Here is a 20702-nt window from a genome sequence, read left to right as displayed (position 1 = left end):
TCCAAACCGCTAAAGTTCTGGATTCAGCTGCACTGATCTATGGGATATGCAGATGATTAATGGAATGAGGAATAGTCTTGAAGGACTATCATTAAGAATTTCCTAATTAGAAGAGGATGTTTTGCAGAGTGAGAAGCAGCACTTGTTCTCGGGCTGAGGGGAAAACAACAGAGCTCAGCAGCAAAAAAAAAAAGCCCGTCGTTCCCGGGAGGCAAACAGCGGACACTAACCAAGGCAGTGAAGTGACATGAAACATGGCCGTCCGCTCCGACATCAGTCTGGGCTAATAAAGTAATTATGCTGATGTTTTTTTGGTCATTGTACTTCAATAACCCACGCCAGTGACTTGGATCTACAAAGTCAGGATGCAGCAATGATGGAAAAATTTGATAGAGTGGAGAATCGAAATGAAGGAAAAATGGCAATTGCATTTTGAATGCTATAAAACAGAGCGAGAGAGAGAAAGAGAGAAAGAGAGAGAGAGAGAATAAGGCAGCAGACATGATTAAATTCCATCATCTATTACAGCTCGGCTCGTGGCTTTGATCTGGCTTCAAGGCCGCACTCTCCGATGCGCTCCGTCTCCATTCGCGTCTTAAAAGGTGACTCTCCCCGCGCCGCGTTTCATCATTTAATATCCATCATTCTCTGCCCACAGCGAACCGTGACCATGTACGTATGCCCGTGGTCACCCGCGCACACTTCACCACACGTGTCCTTTGGTTACAGCAATTAGCGGCTCTGACCAGTCATTTACATTTTAGCCCCCGATGGACCAGAAGCCTCCTGGTTTTTTTTTAAATATGCGCCAGTGTGTTTATTTCTCCTCAGCTCCCTTTTTATTTTTCTTCAAATTCTCTTCATTTCCTTCATCTCTCAGCAAACGCTCGCTCCCATTGCTGCTTCGGATTCCAGCGTAGTTTCTCAATTTCAAGGTACTTTACAAGCAAGGCGCGTTGCGGCAATCAGCGGCGAAAACAATTGTGTGTCTAAAGCGGATGTAAAAACATCAACTTGTGAGGCGCGGGCAGCCAGGGCGTCACCGGTGGAAATGAACCAAATTAATAGCTTCTGGTTAACAAATCAATTATGTGGATTAAAGGCTAAGACCTGCTTCTTGCTGATTTTTTTTTTTTCCTCCTCACAGTTCTGAAAGTTCCCACGCGATGGAATCATTTGCAGCAGTCGCAGCTTTCATGTCCATCAACCCCCCCTCATCATCCTCTGACCTTCAGCTCCATTTTTTCCCCTCCCTCTCATCTTCCTGGTGTCGATCACACATCCTATCTTCCCCCATCCCCCACTGCCCTTTTTTTTTCTCCTACGGATTCAATAACATCAATCTCAATCTGTAATCCCCAACATGAGCCCTTCATTTTTTTTTCCAAGTTCAGACTTTTCCAGAGCTCTATCTCTGCATTTCTCTTGCAACGTCGAGCTTCACATCACAATTCCCCATCCGGCTTCCCTCCGGGTTCCACATCCTCCTCTCTCCCCGAATTTCTGCTTCCTTGCCCCTCGCGGGATAACATAATTCAGAGGACGAGCCTTTGGAGACCAAAGGCTCACACACGCTGTCCCTCCATCCCTCTCTCCTTCAATCCCTCTCAGTGGGGCTCTCAGAGGGACGGCGATTACAACCAAGTGACTGCCACTTCTGCCATGCCAATTAATGCGGGGGGCTTAAAGATGGAGCAAGGGGGAAGAGAGAGAGAAGGGGAGGAAAGTGTCCGTGCCCGCATCTCCATACATTACCATATTACATAGGTCGGCGGGGCGTCTCGGCCCAACTTTGCTCTGCAGCAGACACTTCAGGGACAAGTTGCCACCAGCCAGACATGTTTGCATAAAAAGTCCTGCTTTCCAAACAATCTCAGTCCTTCAGTGTCTGTCGGCACGACCGAGGTGCCAACATCTGACATTAGAGTATGGGTCTGCTGTTAATTGGATGTGAAATTACTGTCATTTCAGTTTCGGCAGCCAAAGTGTCTCCGTGCCAATAACAGAACAAGGACTCCAGCTCCTAACCTCAGACCCCTTCTGAGCCGAGCCCTGCACAGACAAAGCCGTGCACCTTATTCGCTACAACGCGTTTCTGCTGGAACAGAGTGTTAAATCTGCAATCCATCACACCGCCTTCACCACTCCTCCTTCTGATGAGTAATTATGCACTCACTGGTATTGTGGCCAGTTGTACTTTACTATGCATGAAGACCCCAATCATACATTAGCTGTAATCAGCTGTGGCAAACCAGAATCAGAATGCAAGGAGAGAAAAAAAAAGAGAAAGAAAGCCATCTGAGAAACGAAAGAATCACTCTGGTTCACTTTAATTGCACGATGACAGCACAGCGAGGCTTGTTACCGCCGTACAAGAGGAGCAACAAGGAAATGGTCACTCACTGCAGCCGCGAGACACCGAGGTGATTGTAGAACAATCTTGTAAGACTGTGATTATGAAGTCAGAATTCAGTTATGATAATTGGTTACTGCAGCTAAAAAGAACCTTTGCTTGGAAACGATATTAAAGGTAGAAACACAAAATCCACCAAAGGTCACCATTCTGATACGACGACTGTAATTAGTGTTACCTTGGTTGAAGATGAGGTCTTCCTCTTCAGCGGCTCTTCTGTGGGTAAGAGGGCATTTTCATTGTGCAGCATATTACAGTTTGCTTTAACCAGAGCGAAGCTGCCAAAATGTGTTCCATCCTCTTAAAAAATTACGCCCGCACAGAGCCACCTGCCTGCTCTTGTCTTTTGTCTGCATCCAACATTTGGAATCGCCTCTCATTTCCATCTTTAAATGCTTTGCCAACGTTTTTACTCCTCACCTTTTGTACCACAGTGCCTCTAAGTTTTCTTTTAAAGTCTCTTCCTGCTCCATTTGCCCATTTGAGGTGTCTCACCCCGGCATTAGGTCTGGAATCAGAGTCCACTATCGGTCTTTGTAAGCTGTCTCAGTGAGTCTCTGCAGACTGAAGCCGCCATCACTTCCCGCTCACTGCTCCCATTACCGCTGAAAGTTGATGCAGGATTAATATGATTGCTCATGTTCTTCTCTGCAGTGTGTGCCCTCGAGGGAGAAAAGCAAGCACTGAGACAATAACGCTTTCAGATCCAAATAAAAAATAAATAAATAAATAAATAAAATATGTAAATTTGAAAACATCAAGCCGGACTTAACAGGAAGACGCTCTTAACTTAGTAATCATAAGATGAAAGGAGATAATGAGGCTCTTCTGTCCGGTCCTGTTTTTGTCGGTCCTTAAACGATGACAGAAAGCCTTTTCAATCAATTATTTATTGTTGTTGCTCCAACATGTCATATCATGTGTTTTTGGGAAATGTGCCTCATAAAAAAATTATCTGAGGCACAAAATCGGGGTAAATTTTTGTGGCTTGTTGTGGCTTCATCATCACACACCATCTATTTGTGTCTAGTAAATTTAAATCATACTGGTCCGCTGTTCAATCATTTGTAAAAAAGAAAAAAAAAAAAAAAAGCAGTACAGTTTCTTCTTCACCAAACGATTTTGACAAATTCATTTGACGGAGCATATTACCATAAAACTGGACAAGTTTGTAGAGGAAATAATCAAACATATGAAAGCAACACGGAAAATAAACAGAATTTAGCCAATAAATAAATAAATAACTGGGGAAATGTTTCTCGCCACAATAACAGCAGCGTCGTTGCTGAAGGCTGCTTAAATATGTATGAAAAGAAGGTTCAAACTGGCTGAAGCATAAACAACACAAACTTTTTAGACATAGCAAGTTGCATAGCCTGTTGTACATGAACACTGAGCATTTTGCGTGATCTCAAACATATTCAGAATATTCCATATTTATAAAGACAGATGTGCTGTTTGGATAATGTGTTATTTTGTGCATCTTTCAGATGCAATTCGTGGTGCGTCCTTGTGATCAGCTTCTACTTGTGCGTGTGTGTTTGTGTACAATTTCATATATGCACCTCTTCATATTTATATACTAGTATAACTATAGTAGATCAGGCCATATGAGGCCGGTTTAAAGATGTTTCTGTAACTTCTATCAATAAGGATTTAGTTTTAACAGGATGAGATTGGCTTAAAGACTGCTTTGTGAGTTTAGATCAAGTGAAGTTGTCTGATTTGTTGTTGAAATTTCAGCAGTGGTTTTAAGAAACAGAGTCTAGTCCTAATTCAAAGACTCCATGAGAAGTCCAAAGAATCTACAAGGAGTTATATTATATATAAAAATTATATAACTGAAATGTTGATTGAGCCTGGCTCATTGATGTGAATGACAATATAAAAAAAATTACCATCTCGAGTCGACCTCCCAGCAATCGAGTAGAAGAATCTCGTTCTTACAGTATATTTCTCATGCTTGACCATAAATTCCAGCGAGACTTTCTGAGACCTGCCTTCTCCGTTCCACTTCCACCCCACATTTTGTTCGCCAAAGCTGAGAAAGCAGAGCTGTAACAGGTTCAGCACTAAGAAAGTACTTAAGAGCCAAACAGAACAAATCATCTGCTCTATTTGTTCCCCGGGCCTTGCTATTGCATAATGAGCAGAGGTGCAACACTCAACACCATCTTCCTTATGTCAGTCTCTCCAAAATGAAGAAATATCCCTCCCTCCCTCCTGCTCGCCTGAGCTCAGGGTGTCATGTGGCTTGATGCGAGCTGGTGAGGCCTGGGGGTAATTGGCTTTGTAAAATCTGAGTCAAAATGCAAATTTATGTCAACATTTTCTCAGGTGTTTCTATTTTCACTGCGTCGGCTGGAACAACAGGCCGCAAAGAAAACTGCAACTTGTGGCAGGTCAAGAAATAATATCTGTGAGAAACATGGGAACACAGCAGAATCGCTGATTACGATCATGAATAACATTAATGAGACTTTCCCAAGTGCAAATACAGAGCGTCCTGTTTGGATTACACTTCTTCGTGTCACGCAGCAGCGTCTCTATGCGATAATGAAAGCAGTGCAATGACTGTCTTAAGGCATTTAAGTGCAAATATAGAAAGTCCAAACTAAGAGAGGGAGGAAGACATGCTGATTAAATGAACAACAAACCATACTTTGGCCCACTTTAATTGTTTTGTGCAAACAATAACATGTGCATAAAGGGTGTGTAAGCTCATTTAGAAAGACTTTCACAGTTGGCACAGGCCAAAAACTACAGATGTTTTTTTCTCCTACATTGACACATCTTTATAGGATTTCTACTTTTCTTTAACTCATAAAAAAGGAAAATATTGATCTTTTCTTTCTATAATACCACCTGCAATATCACAAATGATTAATTTTACATTCATTGCAAGAAATGTTGAAGTACTTTTTAGATTCAGAAGATTAATGAACCAGTGGCTCACGTCATAAACATGACTGACTACTGGCTCTCGCTGCTGTGTCAGATCCAGTACGTACTGAAAAGTATTTACAAACAAATCACAGTCTATACTGTAGCTAATGCGGGGATTTGATTAGCTGACTCATTAATCCGTCAAGGGTTTCCTCAGCGTTCGCCCGTTCATCTTTCTCTATATTTAATCTAAGGCAGATAGATGCACAGCCAGTTTATCCCCAACTGTATTTATTTTAATTCCGTCCGAACACCATAAATCAGCAAGCGGTTCTTTATTACTTATGCACTCAGCAATATTAAAACATTAATTGGTTAGTCTGGGAATAAAGAAACTATGTGTATCAGATAAAAAAAATGAAACAATAAATCAGGTGATATTGAAGTAATGATCTCAGGGAAACTGTAAATAACGCAAAACGACATGAGCTGTGTGTTTCTGACCTAGGCGGCCTGCTGATATGATGCAATATGACTGTAATGAGCTGCCAAATGTTAGGAGAGTGTGCATAAATTCGGCAATCAAAGTTTTTCCCTGAGTTTCACAGCTTCTTTTGGTTTTCCAGCTTTCAAGCAAAATGATTAGCTCACAGTGTGAATGGCCTGGTTTTTTTTATATCTTCACTATAGGCAACTGCCTTTTAAGCATTTAGCACCAGATGCAGCGCGGAGACTAAGAGGCCAACATGTTTACAAATGGCTCATTAGTACTTCAGCATAAATATAAAGTGTCTTCCTAAATCGGTTTATGTTGCCTACCATTAAGTCTGCAGAGCTATCAGATGGTTGTGCTTCGTGCAGCTCCAGCCAGATGCGGTGATCTCACATCTGGATGATGTCTGTCCATCACCTGCACTGACTCTCACCCAAAACCCACCACGCACCTCTGTCCCTGGAGTTATATTCCCTGCCTGACTGTCCCCCCTGTGGACTGTTTTCTCAGAGTACTGCAGCAACACCAAACCGGCTATAAATCACATTGCATTACCGCCGCGGCGCGCTCCGCCGCGCGCTCGACCCGCCCACCGCGCGCCTCCGATTGGAGGCCGAGGCTCCTCAAATAAGCCTCTCTAAAATGCGGGACGTCGGCGCAATCGTAAATCCCGCCTCCATCCTTGGAGCCGGTGATTGGGAGAGGGGCGCTCTCCTTGAACTGTCAATCACGCGCGTTTCCCGTGCGCCTCGCGCTCACAGTTGCTGCTGGCTGCGACGCGCGGAGTGCGGAGCGGAGAGGCGCGCTGCATACCAACGGAGGGACCGCGGAGCAGGCTCGCTTCTGGCCAGGACGCACAGACCCCCATCCTGCATTCTGACCAAACAACAAACCCGAAACAATAAACTGAACTAAACAAAAAAAAAAAAAACATCAGCGTGAAACCCGTGGACAGTTTACATTTTTTTCTTCTTTTCTTCACATTCATTTTCTGTCATTTTCTTCTCTATTATTTTAAAAACTGACAGCCAAACTAAGTGTATTTGGGATATTTGTTCATTGTGGTGTAATCCTTTTTTTTTCCTGCACCGGAGAAGATAATCAGTCCTACCTGCGGAAGTCATCTGAAGGAAAAGTCAAGACTGATGTGTTTGTCCACTCTCATAAAGAAGCGCTGGACTATTGCTGCTGACATTCAACCACTGGCTCCTTCTTTTTTTTTTTCTTCTTTTTTTTTTTTTTTTTTCCATTTTCATTTTTTAACTAACCGGTTCCCCGCAACGGCATCATTAGGGAGGAATACTGAGACGTCTGGCTGCAAAAACAAGCAGAAAATCAATCACAACTCCACAATGGGCTGCCCTCTCTTGTGGAACGCGTTTGCTGGCTTGATCCTGGTTTTGCTGTCAAAAGGTAAGTTTTTACCTGCGACTTTCAGTGATGTGCTCGCGTTCCTGCGCCGCTGCGCGTGTATCTTTCATTTTTCTGGAAACGGTGGTGGAGGGGAATACTAATGATAAAGGGTTGAGGGGGGGGGGGGGGGAGTGGTGGGGGGTTACCTGCCTGTGAATCACGCGTGTCTCCGGTGCCACTCTGCACGCACCAGCATCGTGCTTGCTCACTGTTGAAGAAAGAAAAAAAAATGCTGTTTGTACGCGCGCTCCGCGCGTGCACGTGTGCGCACCGCGTCAGGTTCCATCCGAGCCTCGTGGTTCAGTGTGTGAGGCATCGGGAGACGCATGTTTGGATGTTGGGGAATAAATAGACTCCCGGTCCGGATCCTCTGTGAAACATTCCTTTACGTGACATGAATGGCCCGGTATCCCCGCGCTCACGACGCATCATCATCATCATCATCATCATCATCATCAGTGCGGGCGGTGGGGGGCGGGGGGGGGGGGGCTGTGGAGTTAACGTGAGTACGACTGGAGGCAATGCGGAGGGAGACTCGTTTTGTTCTCGCTTTTATTTTCTTTTTTAAACGGAGGAAGGAGAGGAAAGTGAGGGGCGGACAGCTGGAGAAGACTGCGGGGGTCTGGCGCGCATTGGCTCAGTGGTCAAGCCTTAATTCCCCGCTTTTATTACTGGCGCAAAAAAACACTTCCACAGCTCAACACGAGGACTCAAGCCCACTTCATTCATGTGAAAACAATAAGAACTACAGCAGCGGTGAAAGAAAACAGTTGGCATCGTTGAGTGACTTGTGCAGATGATTCCGGTGGCTTTCTAACCTCTTCATTATGAAACTCTCTGCTTTACTGACTGGAGAGTAATTAAAATCCTCCCATATTTCTGTCTTAATTCATCCTCGGCTATTTTAGCATGTTATGGGATGTCCCGCCTTATATTTGCTGTGCACAACATTCTGATGATGTGTCTCTAATTTCCCCTGCCCGTCCAATCTGAACACATACACACAAATACCCACACCTGGCTCAATTAGTCCTGCCTTCCTCCAGTGGGAATTCAGGATATAAATAAATTACTCTGGCCCTTAATAACAATAATTGATGTGTCAGTGCAATAAGATGTGAGGTTAACAACCTGCAGATGCAGCTATAGCCTCCTGCTCCTGAGCTCCTCGTGGGCAGGGGGGAGCCCAGCTGGTCATGGTTGGCTTGCCACAGCAAGCCCCCTTCTCCACACCAGGCAGAGAGCAGACGGACAGCCCTGCAGGACGCGCACAGCACACAAACACAATGGGCCCGGCGCCGCACAAACCAGCCCCTACAACCACACTGAGTTTAATTTCAGGTAGCAGCCCTCCGAATCTGTAACCTGTGGGTTCTGAAATGTGAAAGTGTGACCAATCATGTAGGCCACAGTTGAGGAATGATTGGATATTGATGCACGTCGTGCACATTGCGGCACATGTGAATGAGATTCATGTGGGAGAGAGGGATCCCGCCTGCCGCTGTGAGTTGCCGGAGGTCCGTGGCATGTCCATCTTTTAACGGTGGAAAACATGCATTATAAACGAGGAACATGACAGTTGAAAGGGCACCATTTGCTGTTTGATAAATCATGCACCAGTGGAATAATCCTTTGTATCTGTGGCCTCGTGAGAGCCAGGAAGCGTGGCTTGCAGTTTCTCGAATGCTTTCACACCACATTTCAGAAGATTGATTGGTATTAAAGCCTGTTTGATCTCTTATGTTTGACCATTTTGCTTCCCCTTAGTTTATTAATTAAGTAAACCCCATTATCTGATCATCATGTTTGTCAATTCTTACTCTTACTTTCTTAGAGAGTAGCATTTTTGTAGATTTATTCAAAAGCATAGTAAAATGTGATTCAGACCTGTTCAAAGGCAGGCCAACCGGGCTGAAAGCAGCCTTTTCGTATGCTGCAAAACACCATTAGGCTATTCAAAGGTTCACCGTCAGCCTGGCGAGTGAATGCACAAACCTCTCCATGGGTGTGATGGCCAGCTCCTGGCATGCCATCATACCTTTCTCTCTTCCGTTCATCTGTCTTTTTTTTTTCTTTTTTTTACATAAAATGCATGAGCACCATAGCTCTAGAGGAGTAGATGGCTGAGTGCCTACTCATACATACGTACACACTCTGGGCGTATTAACGGTCTGTATTCCTTGAAAACTTGTTTGTTCAGTGAGCACAGTCCAACAAAGAAACATAAAGGCAGGGAGCTATACACACACACACACACACGCGCATATGCACAAAATGAAAACAATCTGTTCAAAGGATTTCAGTTATGCTCATCATTAGATCATGCTAGTCAGTGTTATATTTTATTATATGAAAAATGAAGGTGACAGAAAAATTGTTTTTTGCTTATGATGGTCTGTAGGTCACATCAGAGGATGTCTGAGGCTGCATCAAAGAAAAAAACCAATCAAAAGCTATATTGGGAGAGATGAAGTTTCTGCTTGACAGTAATCCATGGATCTGTTGGAAGGATTTACTCTCGGTGTGTGCTATACATGCTGAATTTTTCGCAGACGGTGCAACAGTTCCAGAGACGGCTCGCCCTGATGCCGCGATGGTTCTGGTGAAGGGGAAACACGCAGGGCTGGAACACAGGTGAGAACAAGTGGGGTCATTTTGTAGCCCGTCATCCCGCTTGTTCCAGCAACATATGGGGGCCAAGTGGGGTCAATGCACATTGCACATGTTACATCTCAGTGTATACACACACATACACACACACATGCGCTTGACTGGATCACCACTCTTGGCTTGGACGTGGGGAGACGGGGGATGCCAGCATCAACAGATGCCTTGCGCTCCTATTCTGGAGGGGCCTCTGGTTCCCTCCCTCCCTTTGAAATGCACAGTTTCTGTGTGCTGTTGTTCTCCATGTTTGGCTTAGAAATGCCTTGCCATTTCTGGCAGGTTTTTATTTTTCTGCAAGTGTTGGAGTGAGAGGGCCTGGATTGGGCTGAAGAGCCTTGGGGAGAAGGGTTTGGAGGTGTAGCCGGCCTGGAGTGGGCCTGTGGTCTGAATGTTTTCCCCTAAGGTTTCATTTTTGCTTTTTTTCCTCTCCAGTTGTGCGGCGGCCTGTGGTGCAGTGCATTCAGTATGTTACACCAAAATGTATTCCGGACACACAGCAGCTCCGAGCAGCCCACAACCTGGTGTGTTTTCGATTGGCAAACAGAGCTGATGGTATGGAAATTAGATGGAGAGTTTGATGTTCTAATTGAACTTAATCTTAAGTAGTGCTTTGCGGATAATTTATCCACAATGTATACTATAGTAATGTCTTTGTGACCAAGTGGAGAAGGGTGGTGACACACTTCACTTTCCCATTGATTTTGATATTACCGTAATATTGTGCTACTGGGTGTAATAAGCACTGATACAGCAAAGACATGAGAGCTTGGGAAAACTACAGATTTTATTATGTTAAAAACCACAGAAACGATTTCTTGAAAGCAGTTTTTGTAAACAGTCTTCACTCCCCACTAACCGACTTTGTAGAATCGCACCAATTCTATAACTTATTCTGCTGTGCTCATGACTTGACGAGTGAAATTACACGTGCGCCATGACTTCAGTCCTGTAAACTCTTCACCTTCCAGACTGTAAAATGCATCCAATTGACTTCAGTCTCATTTGTAGCGGAAGCTTCACAGTGACGTTACTGTTCTTTACTCCTCGTATGTCCCCAGCCGGACTCTGGCCTTGGCTTGGGGACCTTCTTTTGTTTGCTTGTTCTCTTGTGTGGGTGTGTGTGGATGTGTGTGTCACTGTCTCAGGGTGCGAGCACAACACACAGTCAGCTGGGATCGACTCCAGCGGCCCCCTGGACAGTTGCCCCTGGCTCTTGAACAGGATAGAGTGGGACAGAAGATGGATGGATAGATGGAAACACAAACAAATAAACACTAAGAGAAGTGTTGGCGAAACAGACGAAAGTATAATTCGGAATAAAACAACGGTAATCATAGATTCAGATGCAAACAAGATACTGCATTTGATAAATGTGTTTGTTTCTGTCACACACCTTTCCTTTATTACCACCAAATCACAGAGATGTTTCAGTCAAAACAAATTAAGGATGATTTTAGAAAAGTTTTTTTTACATGATGAAAAAATGTCCATGTTTCAAAGCAGTCAATGCTTAAACACAGCTGACCGTCATTTTATGAAGAGCTTACAGTTTGCAAAAATGCATAAAGGCTGTAAAATGATTACTTTCTGACCGCATCATTGAACAGAACTCTCCTCTGATATCCTGGAGGGACTGTACGAAAACAGAATATAATTAGCACGGCTCTCTCACACTGCGCGGGTTTCATCGCATTTCTAATTATCAGGTCGTCGGAGATGAATGACGTCTGTGCCGGTGACCCGGCGGCCCGCCGAGCTGAAGCCGAACCCCGCATCTTATGGTGTTAGTGCCTCCCTGACCAAAGCATTGACTGCAAGGTCACGGGTTCAAATCCTTTGAGGATAGCACACCAAAGTGCTGCTGTGGATGACAACGCTGCGCAGCACCAGCCCGCTGCCCTTGAGATTCCTCCTGTCGGTTTTGATAAACACTTCACTGGGCCTCACACATTGGTTCGGGAGGTTGGCAATTACACATAGTATCACTGTCATAAATAATGATCACAGCAAGGCTCGTTTGCAATTATAATTACAGTTACAATGTATGGAGTGCAGTGTAATGGAAAGTAACTGGGATGGTTTTCAACATGGGACAGCCAGTTATACCGTGTTTAATTACTGTGATCACTTGCTTTGTTCCAACCTTTTCCTTATCCTCGCCATGTCCCAGTCCAGGTGTGGATTTAAGCATGAGCTGTGAGTTCACAGTGTTAAAAAATGAAAAGAAAAAGAGCATGTTTTATTTAATGCAAGAGAAGGATCGGGCAGGAGGGCGCAGAGTGGCTGCAGAAGAAGAAGAAACAAGTGGCGCCTCACACACTCACACAGAGCAATAAGCATGCTACGCACAGGGTGGAATAGTTCCTATACTTTGGCCACCGGGAAGATGAATATCAGCAATTTCCCCACTAAAGGTGTTAGCAGTTAATCGATAGCAAGCCAACGGGAGGAGGACATCTTTATGTATATATCTCTCTGGATATTAATAACGCTCATTGATCTCTATTCAATAATATTCATGCAAAAAAAAAAAAAAGCTAAGAAGTCTTACAACAGTGCAAATTTCTTTCACTTGCCTTTGAGAGACATTGGTCCACTTTGCAGATTGGGTAATCTGCAGAGGAGAGGAAAGGGCAGAGAGAAAGATGTTTTCTTGTTTTGTTATGTGCAGATGTGACTCATTTAGGAGGCATGAATACTGTTGGAGGGGAATACAGACGGAGAGAGAGAGCTGTGTGATTTCCCTGCTATCTCTCTTCCTTCTAGTCTTTTTGGTGCCGGGGAGTGAGCATCATTGGAAACACAATTCAGATTAGTGCAGTCGGCTCGTCCTGGGGGAACCGGGAGGGACGAGGGTCCCGCTTCTCTCCCTGTCCTCATTACCAAAAGACAAGGAGCTCGCCGGCAAATCAATGGAAAAGGCTTAAGCACTAATGCAGGCCATGTCTGGTGATGGGACTTAGCTTTGTGTGTGTGTGTGTGTGCGCTCGTGTTTGTGTGTGTGATCACTCTGCTTTTGTGTTTATGTGGAAGTTTAATCACTTTGTGCTCAAACAGCAGGCTGGAGGAAAAAAAAAACATTAGTTTCAAACGACTACTGAATTACTCAGTGTTGGAGGAACCTCAAAACTCAGTTAACACCATTGATGGACACGCAATCCTCCCCCCCCCCAAAAAAAAGGCCTTTAATTATGTCGAGATAACGTCAGATTCATCTGCGGATCCATTTAGGCCGCCGCGACTGCCGTTAATGTTGTGATTATAATTGCTCAGGGCATCGTTGCCATGACGACTCGCACTTCAATAGCCAGCAGTTGTGTACAACTTCCTGAACACTGACAAAAAAGAGCAGCACCTTGGTATTTCCTGTCAACAATCCCCCCCGCATCCGATTTTGGCGTCACAATATGTCGAAAAAAGAAAGAAAAAAAAAATCCAGCCCAGTCTCACGGCTCAATCTGTGCGGCAGCCGGCCCCCGCTGTAGCGGAAGCCGCCGCTGTTCTCGCTCTTACCTTCATCCCGCCCTTGTGTCTCTCATTTTGTTTACACAGGTAAAACTACTGGGTGCAACAAATGCTAAATAATAGTTTTATGTTGTGGATTTTCAGCCCCTCGCGCCGCCGCTGACACCTCGTGACGCTGGAGGTGTTTGCGGGGTCTGTGCGGAGGGGAAGGGAGAGCGAGGGGGGGTGGGGGGAAGAGAGGGAAATAAATAAAACTGAGGAAAACAGATCAATAAATATTTCAGCAGCTGCTCCCTTCACAGGCTTCTCCTGAAGCCATAAGAGGTGGAAAGAGACACGGGGAGAGAGGGAGGGATGGATAAAGTGCACGAGAGAGAGAGAGAGAGAGAGAGAGAGAACAGGGGTAATTGTGTTCCAGACTCTCATTCACAGTGAGTGAAAGAGATGGAGGGTGAAAGAGCGACAGAGAATGGGGATAATTGTGTACCAGACTTTAATAGACAGAGAGAGAAGGCATGAGCGAGAGGTGGAGGAGCGTCGCAGGGCGTGCTAACGAGCACCACATACCAACATTGTCTTCTATGGGAACAAAAAAAAAAAGAAGCCAGATGAGACCCTGGGCTCTCAGACTTTGGCACTCTATGATAGCGACTGTAAGAATCTCTCTGGTCTTGACTCTCACATAATTCTAATTCCTATCAGGAGTTAGCGACAGACTGTGTGGGTGTGCGGCTCGTGCAGCGAGCAGCTCCAAATGATAATGAGCCGGTCAACAGCTGAGACGGCTAACGTGTTGCTGCGAGTCAGGCGTGGCCGCCATCAGCGTCTGCAGCCGTCCGCTGACGGGTTCTCTAGCATCGCCGCGAAATTTACACACACACACACACACACACACACTTGAAACGCAGAATGCAGGAACAGAGAGGGGCGAGAGACAGAGAGCGCTTATGAGGATGGACAGGCCGGAGAGACGGAGGAGTTATGAAAAAAAAAAATGATTGAAAGAGGGCTGCTGGGAAAGGGGGCACAGGAAGAGAGACAGATGGTGTGAGGGAGGAAGGGGAGGAGGGATTCAAATACCCGCAACAGGCAGTGATCGAGATGGATTGATTTTGCAGGCAGATGATTAGGTGGAGTAAAAAAAAACATGGCAGGTTTATCCTGCCAATGAAAACTGTGTTTGGGTGCTGTTGCAGCGAGTGGGAGTAGTGAAATTGTTTCAGGGTCAGCAGTTGTGTGATATTGCAGCATTAAGGAGCGGCTGCTAATGTGATCTGCCACTAGTTAGGGAGTCATTCCAGCGAGGCAGCGCCCCTGTAATAAGACGCTCATGCAGTGCACCCACATCATAATGAGCGGAACTTGTTCAGGTTACATGAAATATATTTATATACTGTTAATAAACCGCAGACACTGAACCGCAGACACATACAGAAATAACATGTTTTTTTTTTAATGCAAAAACCACAATTTTGAGGAAACTTGATGTTGATAGCTGAAATTAGAGGATGTCTGCTACATGTACCCAGAGTTACGCTGGGATTTAGAGACGTGCCACAATTCTCCTGTCGTTTAAGGCCGACGTGCAGCTCTGACTCCCGCTGTGAAGGCACCGGAGGAATTTCAGCATTAAAGTGTCTGTTAGCACGGCATCCCGGCAGTGAAAACTCACTTAGGCAGAGTTTCAGTCAGGATATACGTATATGCTTGTGACAGCTCCACAAACGGAGAAGCAGGAAAAGCGCCACACTGTCTACACTCACTTTTTTTTTTTTTTTCTTTGCTTCTTCTCTCCTTTCCCTCTGGGTATTGGGGTGTTCAAAAATTGCTGCATTCAATCCTGAGCTGAATATAACAGGAGCAATTTTTAAACCAAATATCTTAGTTGTGATTTTTGTGGTGGTTCTGTGTTAATTGGGATGTTAGGTGCGATTTCATCAAACGTTTGCGCTGCTATAGGCCATTAATTGAGCTTGGGAGAAGAGGCAGCGGCATTATTGCATTATGATATTTCGCTAATTAGATGTTGAGTTGGATAACACTAAAAGCCTCTGCCGCTTTTCCCAGTTAAGTAATGCAGTCAGTGAAATTCCTCTCTGTTTGCACTGGAACAGGAGCATATTTGAGTGCAGCATTCATCTTGGTTTATTTTAGAGATTTCAAGGATATGGTGGACTTTTAAATCGTGCTTCAATTGCTGTTTGTTCTTTCAGTCATGGAGGGATGTGGATAAATACTGCCATGACATTTCTGTGTTGTATCGTTCGTGTGACTTCCTAATTCCCCCTCAAAGAAAGAATCATTTCTGTAGACACTTTCAAGGCTTTGGTGCACTTTAAGAACACACACTTACATTTTGCTTCTTTTGTTCAAGCAACTCAAAGTATAACAGGGATTTGGCCAAATTGTGCTCATTAAAATGCATAATATCCTTCAGAGGATGCAAATCAAATTTCAAATTAAAATTTCCTCTCATTACGCCGTCCTTGCTCCGGCTGCTGTAGTTGCAGCAGTTGTTGCAACAGAAGAGCAAATGTAAATTATAGCCAGAAGTTGTTGTCATCTGTGTTCAGGGTTAATGCCGTGTTTGAGGCACTGATCAAATAAAGCGCTGGAAGCTCCAAATAGGCTTAGGACATAACGGCAAATATTTTAGCAAAAAACCCCCCCTCTTTTAGTATTGACTTTGGAAAATCATTTTGTCTCTGCAGCAAAACATTTCACTCTCTTCCCATCAAGAGGGCACTGGCTGTATCGATGTGACCTTTATCTGGCCAGCAGACCTCCAATTCCATTAAGATATAATGAAGGTGTCAGAAAAGGGCAATTAGCTGCTTAATGTTGGGCAACAGTACTCTAATACAACATATTTTTGCTGACAAGTCAATATCTATACCTGACGAGAACCGCGGCACTTTAGCGCACGTTGAGATGTTATTGAAGTTGTTGACATTATAAAAATGACTCGGTTGATTTAGGTTCCACTGCATCTTCATAAACAAACCTATATTCGCTGCAGCAGACAGGTTAAAAACGCAGCGATTGAGACCCCCTTAAGTGGCACTATGGAATGAAAAACGCGGCCACGGACAGAGATTTAAATCAGATCATTGAAGATAAACAACCTTATTCAAGTCCTGTTATTAAGTTCCACGTTTGGCGCATTTGTCGTAAATATCTGCTTTATCAAACCTTCACTTACCTTTGTTTGTTATTTGGGGTCTGACATGTGTAATCAGAATTGATCTGTGTACCACAGGGAGGCAGCTAAATCAGACATGACAAATGTGGTGCAGACAGTGCAGGTGTTTTCTCAATCAGGCCGACGTGATTGATCCCCCCTTGAATCCATCATGATCAAACCTTATTGATGCTGGGCTTCTATTAAGACTTTTTTTGACAGTTGGGAAAAAAATGGCAGACAGCAGCTGATTGACTGCAGTGGGAAAAGTTTCAGCAGTAGACTTATGTATTATATAAAGAAATAAAAAGTATTTCCATTCAGCATCACAGAGCATTAATAAATCCCCCCCCAAAAAATGTTGGACAAACTTCTGCTGGTGCTATTGATTTTTCCCAAAATTATTATTTTTTTGTATCAGTGGTGAATTAATGTGAAAAGATTTGATGGCAAGGGAGACATTTGCCTTAAGGTTTGATTAGTTTTGACACTCTGAGTAATGACGTTATCAAGGAAATATACTGAGCCCATTCGAAGCATGTTTTGTCACAAAAAATGTTGGTCTAAAAAGCTGAATATGATGTACTCCAACAAATGCGATCGATATCGCAGCACTGAATGAGACATTCTTTAGCCAGTGGTTGTCATTTAATGCCTCATTTCTGCTCCCTGCATCACACCGAGGCTTTTATTCCTCAGCATATACATGTCTGTTGTCAGCGTTTTGACGGTGCGGCTTGATGCTGTGCAGTGATTTCATTCTTAATGCTGGGACTTCTAAATGAGCAAAGATTCCCTTTTATTCAAGGGTGCAGCACAGGCAGAGAGCAGAGATGGTTCAATGCGAGTTGTCAAGCCATATACGCTGAATGGCTTTGAAATACTGTGTCTTTGAAACTGCAACATTCAATTCACAGGACAGCAATTATACAGTCCAGCGTGGAAGTAGATAGAAACGCATTGCCGCGGCTCCACCTTTATTATAATGTAAAAGCAAAGCAATTTGTGCTGCATTGCTCAGCCCCGGGGACCCCTCGGTCCCTCTGACTGTGCCCACTCACCCGTGGCTACTTCCGTCTCTCAACTCGCACTTAAACAGGCGCGTGCGCGACCTGAGGCCATCTGTCTGCTTTTTTTTTTTTTCTGGGGCAACTCGGCGCCTCTGGGAATATGGACATATGTGATAAAAAAGTGTCATCAAAGTTGTCAACCTGCTGGGTCGGCCTTGATTACCTGGGGAATGCCATAACTTCACAGGGCCTCATAAAAGCTGTGCATCCCCCCCCTGCTGTGGCACCCCATCTAACACACTCCCGTTGCAGCAAGTTAAATGGGAGCGTCCACAGATAATGAATTCCTACCGTGATGCAGATCTCCGCGAAAGTTGCTGAATGTGCAATCTCGTAATAGTTAGCACTGTAGCCTAAAAGCAAGACAATGATTTTCGTAGGGGACTGCTCCAGTTTGCATGTTCTATCTGGGTCCGAAAACATGTGTTTGAAGTTAATCGGTGACTCTATTTTGCCCGCAGTTGAGAGTGTGAGTGTGCGCGATTGTCTGCCCCTCCGAGTTGGCTCTGTGATGGAACCTGTGATTGGGAATCCGAGCCGCTTCCAGTGTTGCAGGGCGAAGTAATGAAAGCCCCTTCAGCTCTGCATTCTGACAGTAAACTTCCAGGGCAGCTTCCAGGATTACTTTCATTTGCTGCAGTGTGACACATCGGCAATCAGGGTGTTTTCGGGTTTATTTTGCAGCACCTTGCAGTTGTTGAACCATTTCAATCACTTGTGCATACGCTTCAGTGACAGTGTGTGTGTTTGTGTGTATGATGTACAGATAGAAAGCAGTCCCTACGGTCAGTTTAGATGACAGATGATCGCTGTATATCTTAATGCAACATGGATGTTTCCATTTTTGCCTTTAATCAAATTTCATTTCACCTGAAGAAAGCCATTTTTATGTCAATATGATACAATGAATATACAGCTAAATCTGTTATTTGCTTCAGTGCTAGAAAGTGAGAGCCTGGAACTGGAACCAGGGTTTTTTACTCTAATGGAAAATATCTTGAATATTTTTAAAAGACATTGTAGAAAGGAGGTTGAAAATGGATCTGTCAGGCAAGAGGAGACGAGGAAACCACCAGAGAAGATTCATAGATGCAGCGGTGGAGGAGCAGGTTGGTGTAATCGTAGAGGAGGCGGAGGGCTGGGTGAGATGGAGGCAGATGATTCGCTGTGACGACGCCTGAAGGGAACAGCAGAAAGACGGAGATTCAAATTTGGGACATATTTTCACCAACAGTCTGCTGGATACCAAAAATCTAACCAGTTGATCTCATTTAAAATTCAAGGTCACAGTGACCTCAATAGTGCCAAGTGCAATGTACACCTAATTACAATTATTACATTGGACAAAACATCTCCATGATTCAAGTTAAAAGTCATTAATGCTAACTGACTATGACAGATACAATCACAGGGCATTAACTTCTTTTTTTTTCCCTTGCAAAAAAATTCAATGCGTGCTGCATACTGGCCCTGCAATCCACTGCGTAAAACCACTTATTTAAGGTTGTTGCAGAATGGAGAAGTCTGTTTGCAATGGGATCATCAAGAAACACAAACTGTAGTGTTCTGCTGCATGCAAGCGAACGCTGAGAGGAATACTGCATTACAGGAGGTAAATAGCCGGAAAGGATGAGGGCGCTCCTCAAGTACAGTGTGAGAGGCGAGTGGGGGCGGATAGAGTTGGTTGTGAAGAAGCGCACCATATGGAGAGCTCTGTCTGCCTGTGGTTGGTTGTTTTATTGATTAGCTCTGCCAGGCTGGTTGCTACATTCATTTCATGCCTGTGTTACCCCACCTGCATCTTCAGGTGTAGTCGCTGGCTTCAAATAGCTCCATAATATCAGAACACAAGCTGCAGAAAAACATGATTAGTGCAAAGCCAATGTGGTATTCATGATAATTACAAGTGATTAATAATGTGTTTCATTTTTCTGTATCAGCTTTAAGCTTTTGATCTTGTGCACACACTGGCCTTTTGATCTCAGATCCCTTTTCTGATATTCTGGGTTGTATCGTTGCATACTGATAAGCTTTGATACGACCAGAAAATCCTGATTTGAGCAGCAGAGTCAGAACATAACTAAGTGTGACAAATCAACCCGGCTTTCCTGACTAATATTTACTTATATTATGTTCCCTGGCATGTTAGGTTTATTTTCATCTCTGCACAGTGTTCCTTGCCGTTGCTCATCATAATGTCAATCACTTATGTCATGACTGAATGAGGAAGAATTTGCATGAGGGGGGGAAAAAAAATATTTGAGACTAAAAATATTGAATGTGACAGCCCTCTATTTCCAAAATAAGACTCAGAGGAAATGTATTTGTGTCAAATTTGAGGTGCATACAAATCAGGATCGCACATCTGTTGTGTCACAAATTGGGTTTGTGTAATCTGGCCAGAAAGGTGAATTGTTGGCAAATTACTAGTGACAGACGGGTTTGGAGCTCCAGTTGGGCCGGAGGGACAGTCATCCCCTGAACCAGAGTGATGTGGGCCGGTATTTACTCCAAAAACTGTGAACAATCACAGCACTGTAATAATCAGAACCAAAGTGTTTCCATGCATTTCATCAATGTGATCATTTGAAAAACCCTGGTCTGCATGTTTCATTTCATTTCCATACTTCTTTCAAGTGTATTCGCTTTAGGGAAGGGCGACGTGTGGAAATTTACGATAAGTCGACACCTCCTTAAGATTTGGTTTTGAAAAATACAATATTGTTTACATTGATGTAGCGTTGCGAGTTGCAGACAGATGCAGCATAGTGACAGACGACTCCTCAAGAGGAGGATCTGGTGATTCCACCCAAAACACAATCTACACAAAACACACACACACAAAAAAAACACGTTTCTACCAGAAGTTTGATCACAACAAATCGATACGAGCATCTCCGGCGCTGCGCATCTCTGACTGGAAGGAGCGGGTCTGTAATGTTCTCTGCCGTTGTGCTCAACTCTGCCTCAGAAAAACACCATCGGGGAGATATGTGAACAAACACACTGGTGAATATTAAGCACAGTGTGTGCTTTACTTATATTTACATTAATAAAATGAATAAATTCCCACGCATTATTACATCATCTCACACTGGCCTGCCACTGATTTTT

The 20702-nt window shown here is 44.1% G+C and overlaps 1 protein-coding gene across 1 annotated transcript in view; it reads left to right on the top strand.

Moving 5' to 3' along the window:
- Positions 1-6547: 6547 nt before the first annotated feature.
- The window catches only part of iglon5 (IgLON family member 5), a 107081-nt gene continuing 92926 nt past the window's right edge, over positions 6548-20702 (top strand). The window contains exon 1 of the mRNA XM_030103196.1: positions 6548-7205. Coding sequence (XP_029959056.1) covers positions 6938-7205 — 268 coding nt within the window. The 5' untranslated portion in view covers positions 6548-6937. The remainder of the gene's footprint in view (positions 7206-20702) is intronic.

Source organism: Salarias fasciatus, chromosome 11 (assembly GCF_902148845.1).
Source record: "Salarias fasciatus chromosome 11, fSalaFa1.1, whole genome shotgun sequence".
Taxonomy (NCBI): Eukaryota; Metazoa; Chordata; class Actinopteri; order Blenniiformes; family Blenniidae; genus Salarias; species Salarias fasciatus.
Note: the sequence above shows the minus strand (reverse complement) of the source record. Positions and strands in the feature narration are given on the sequence as shown.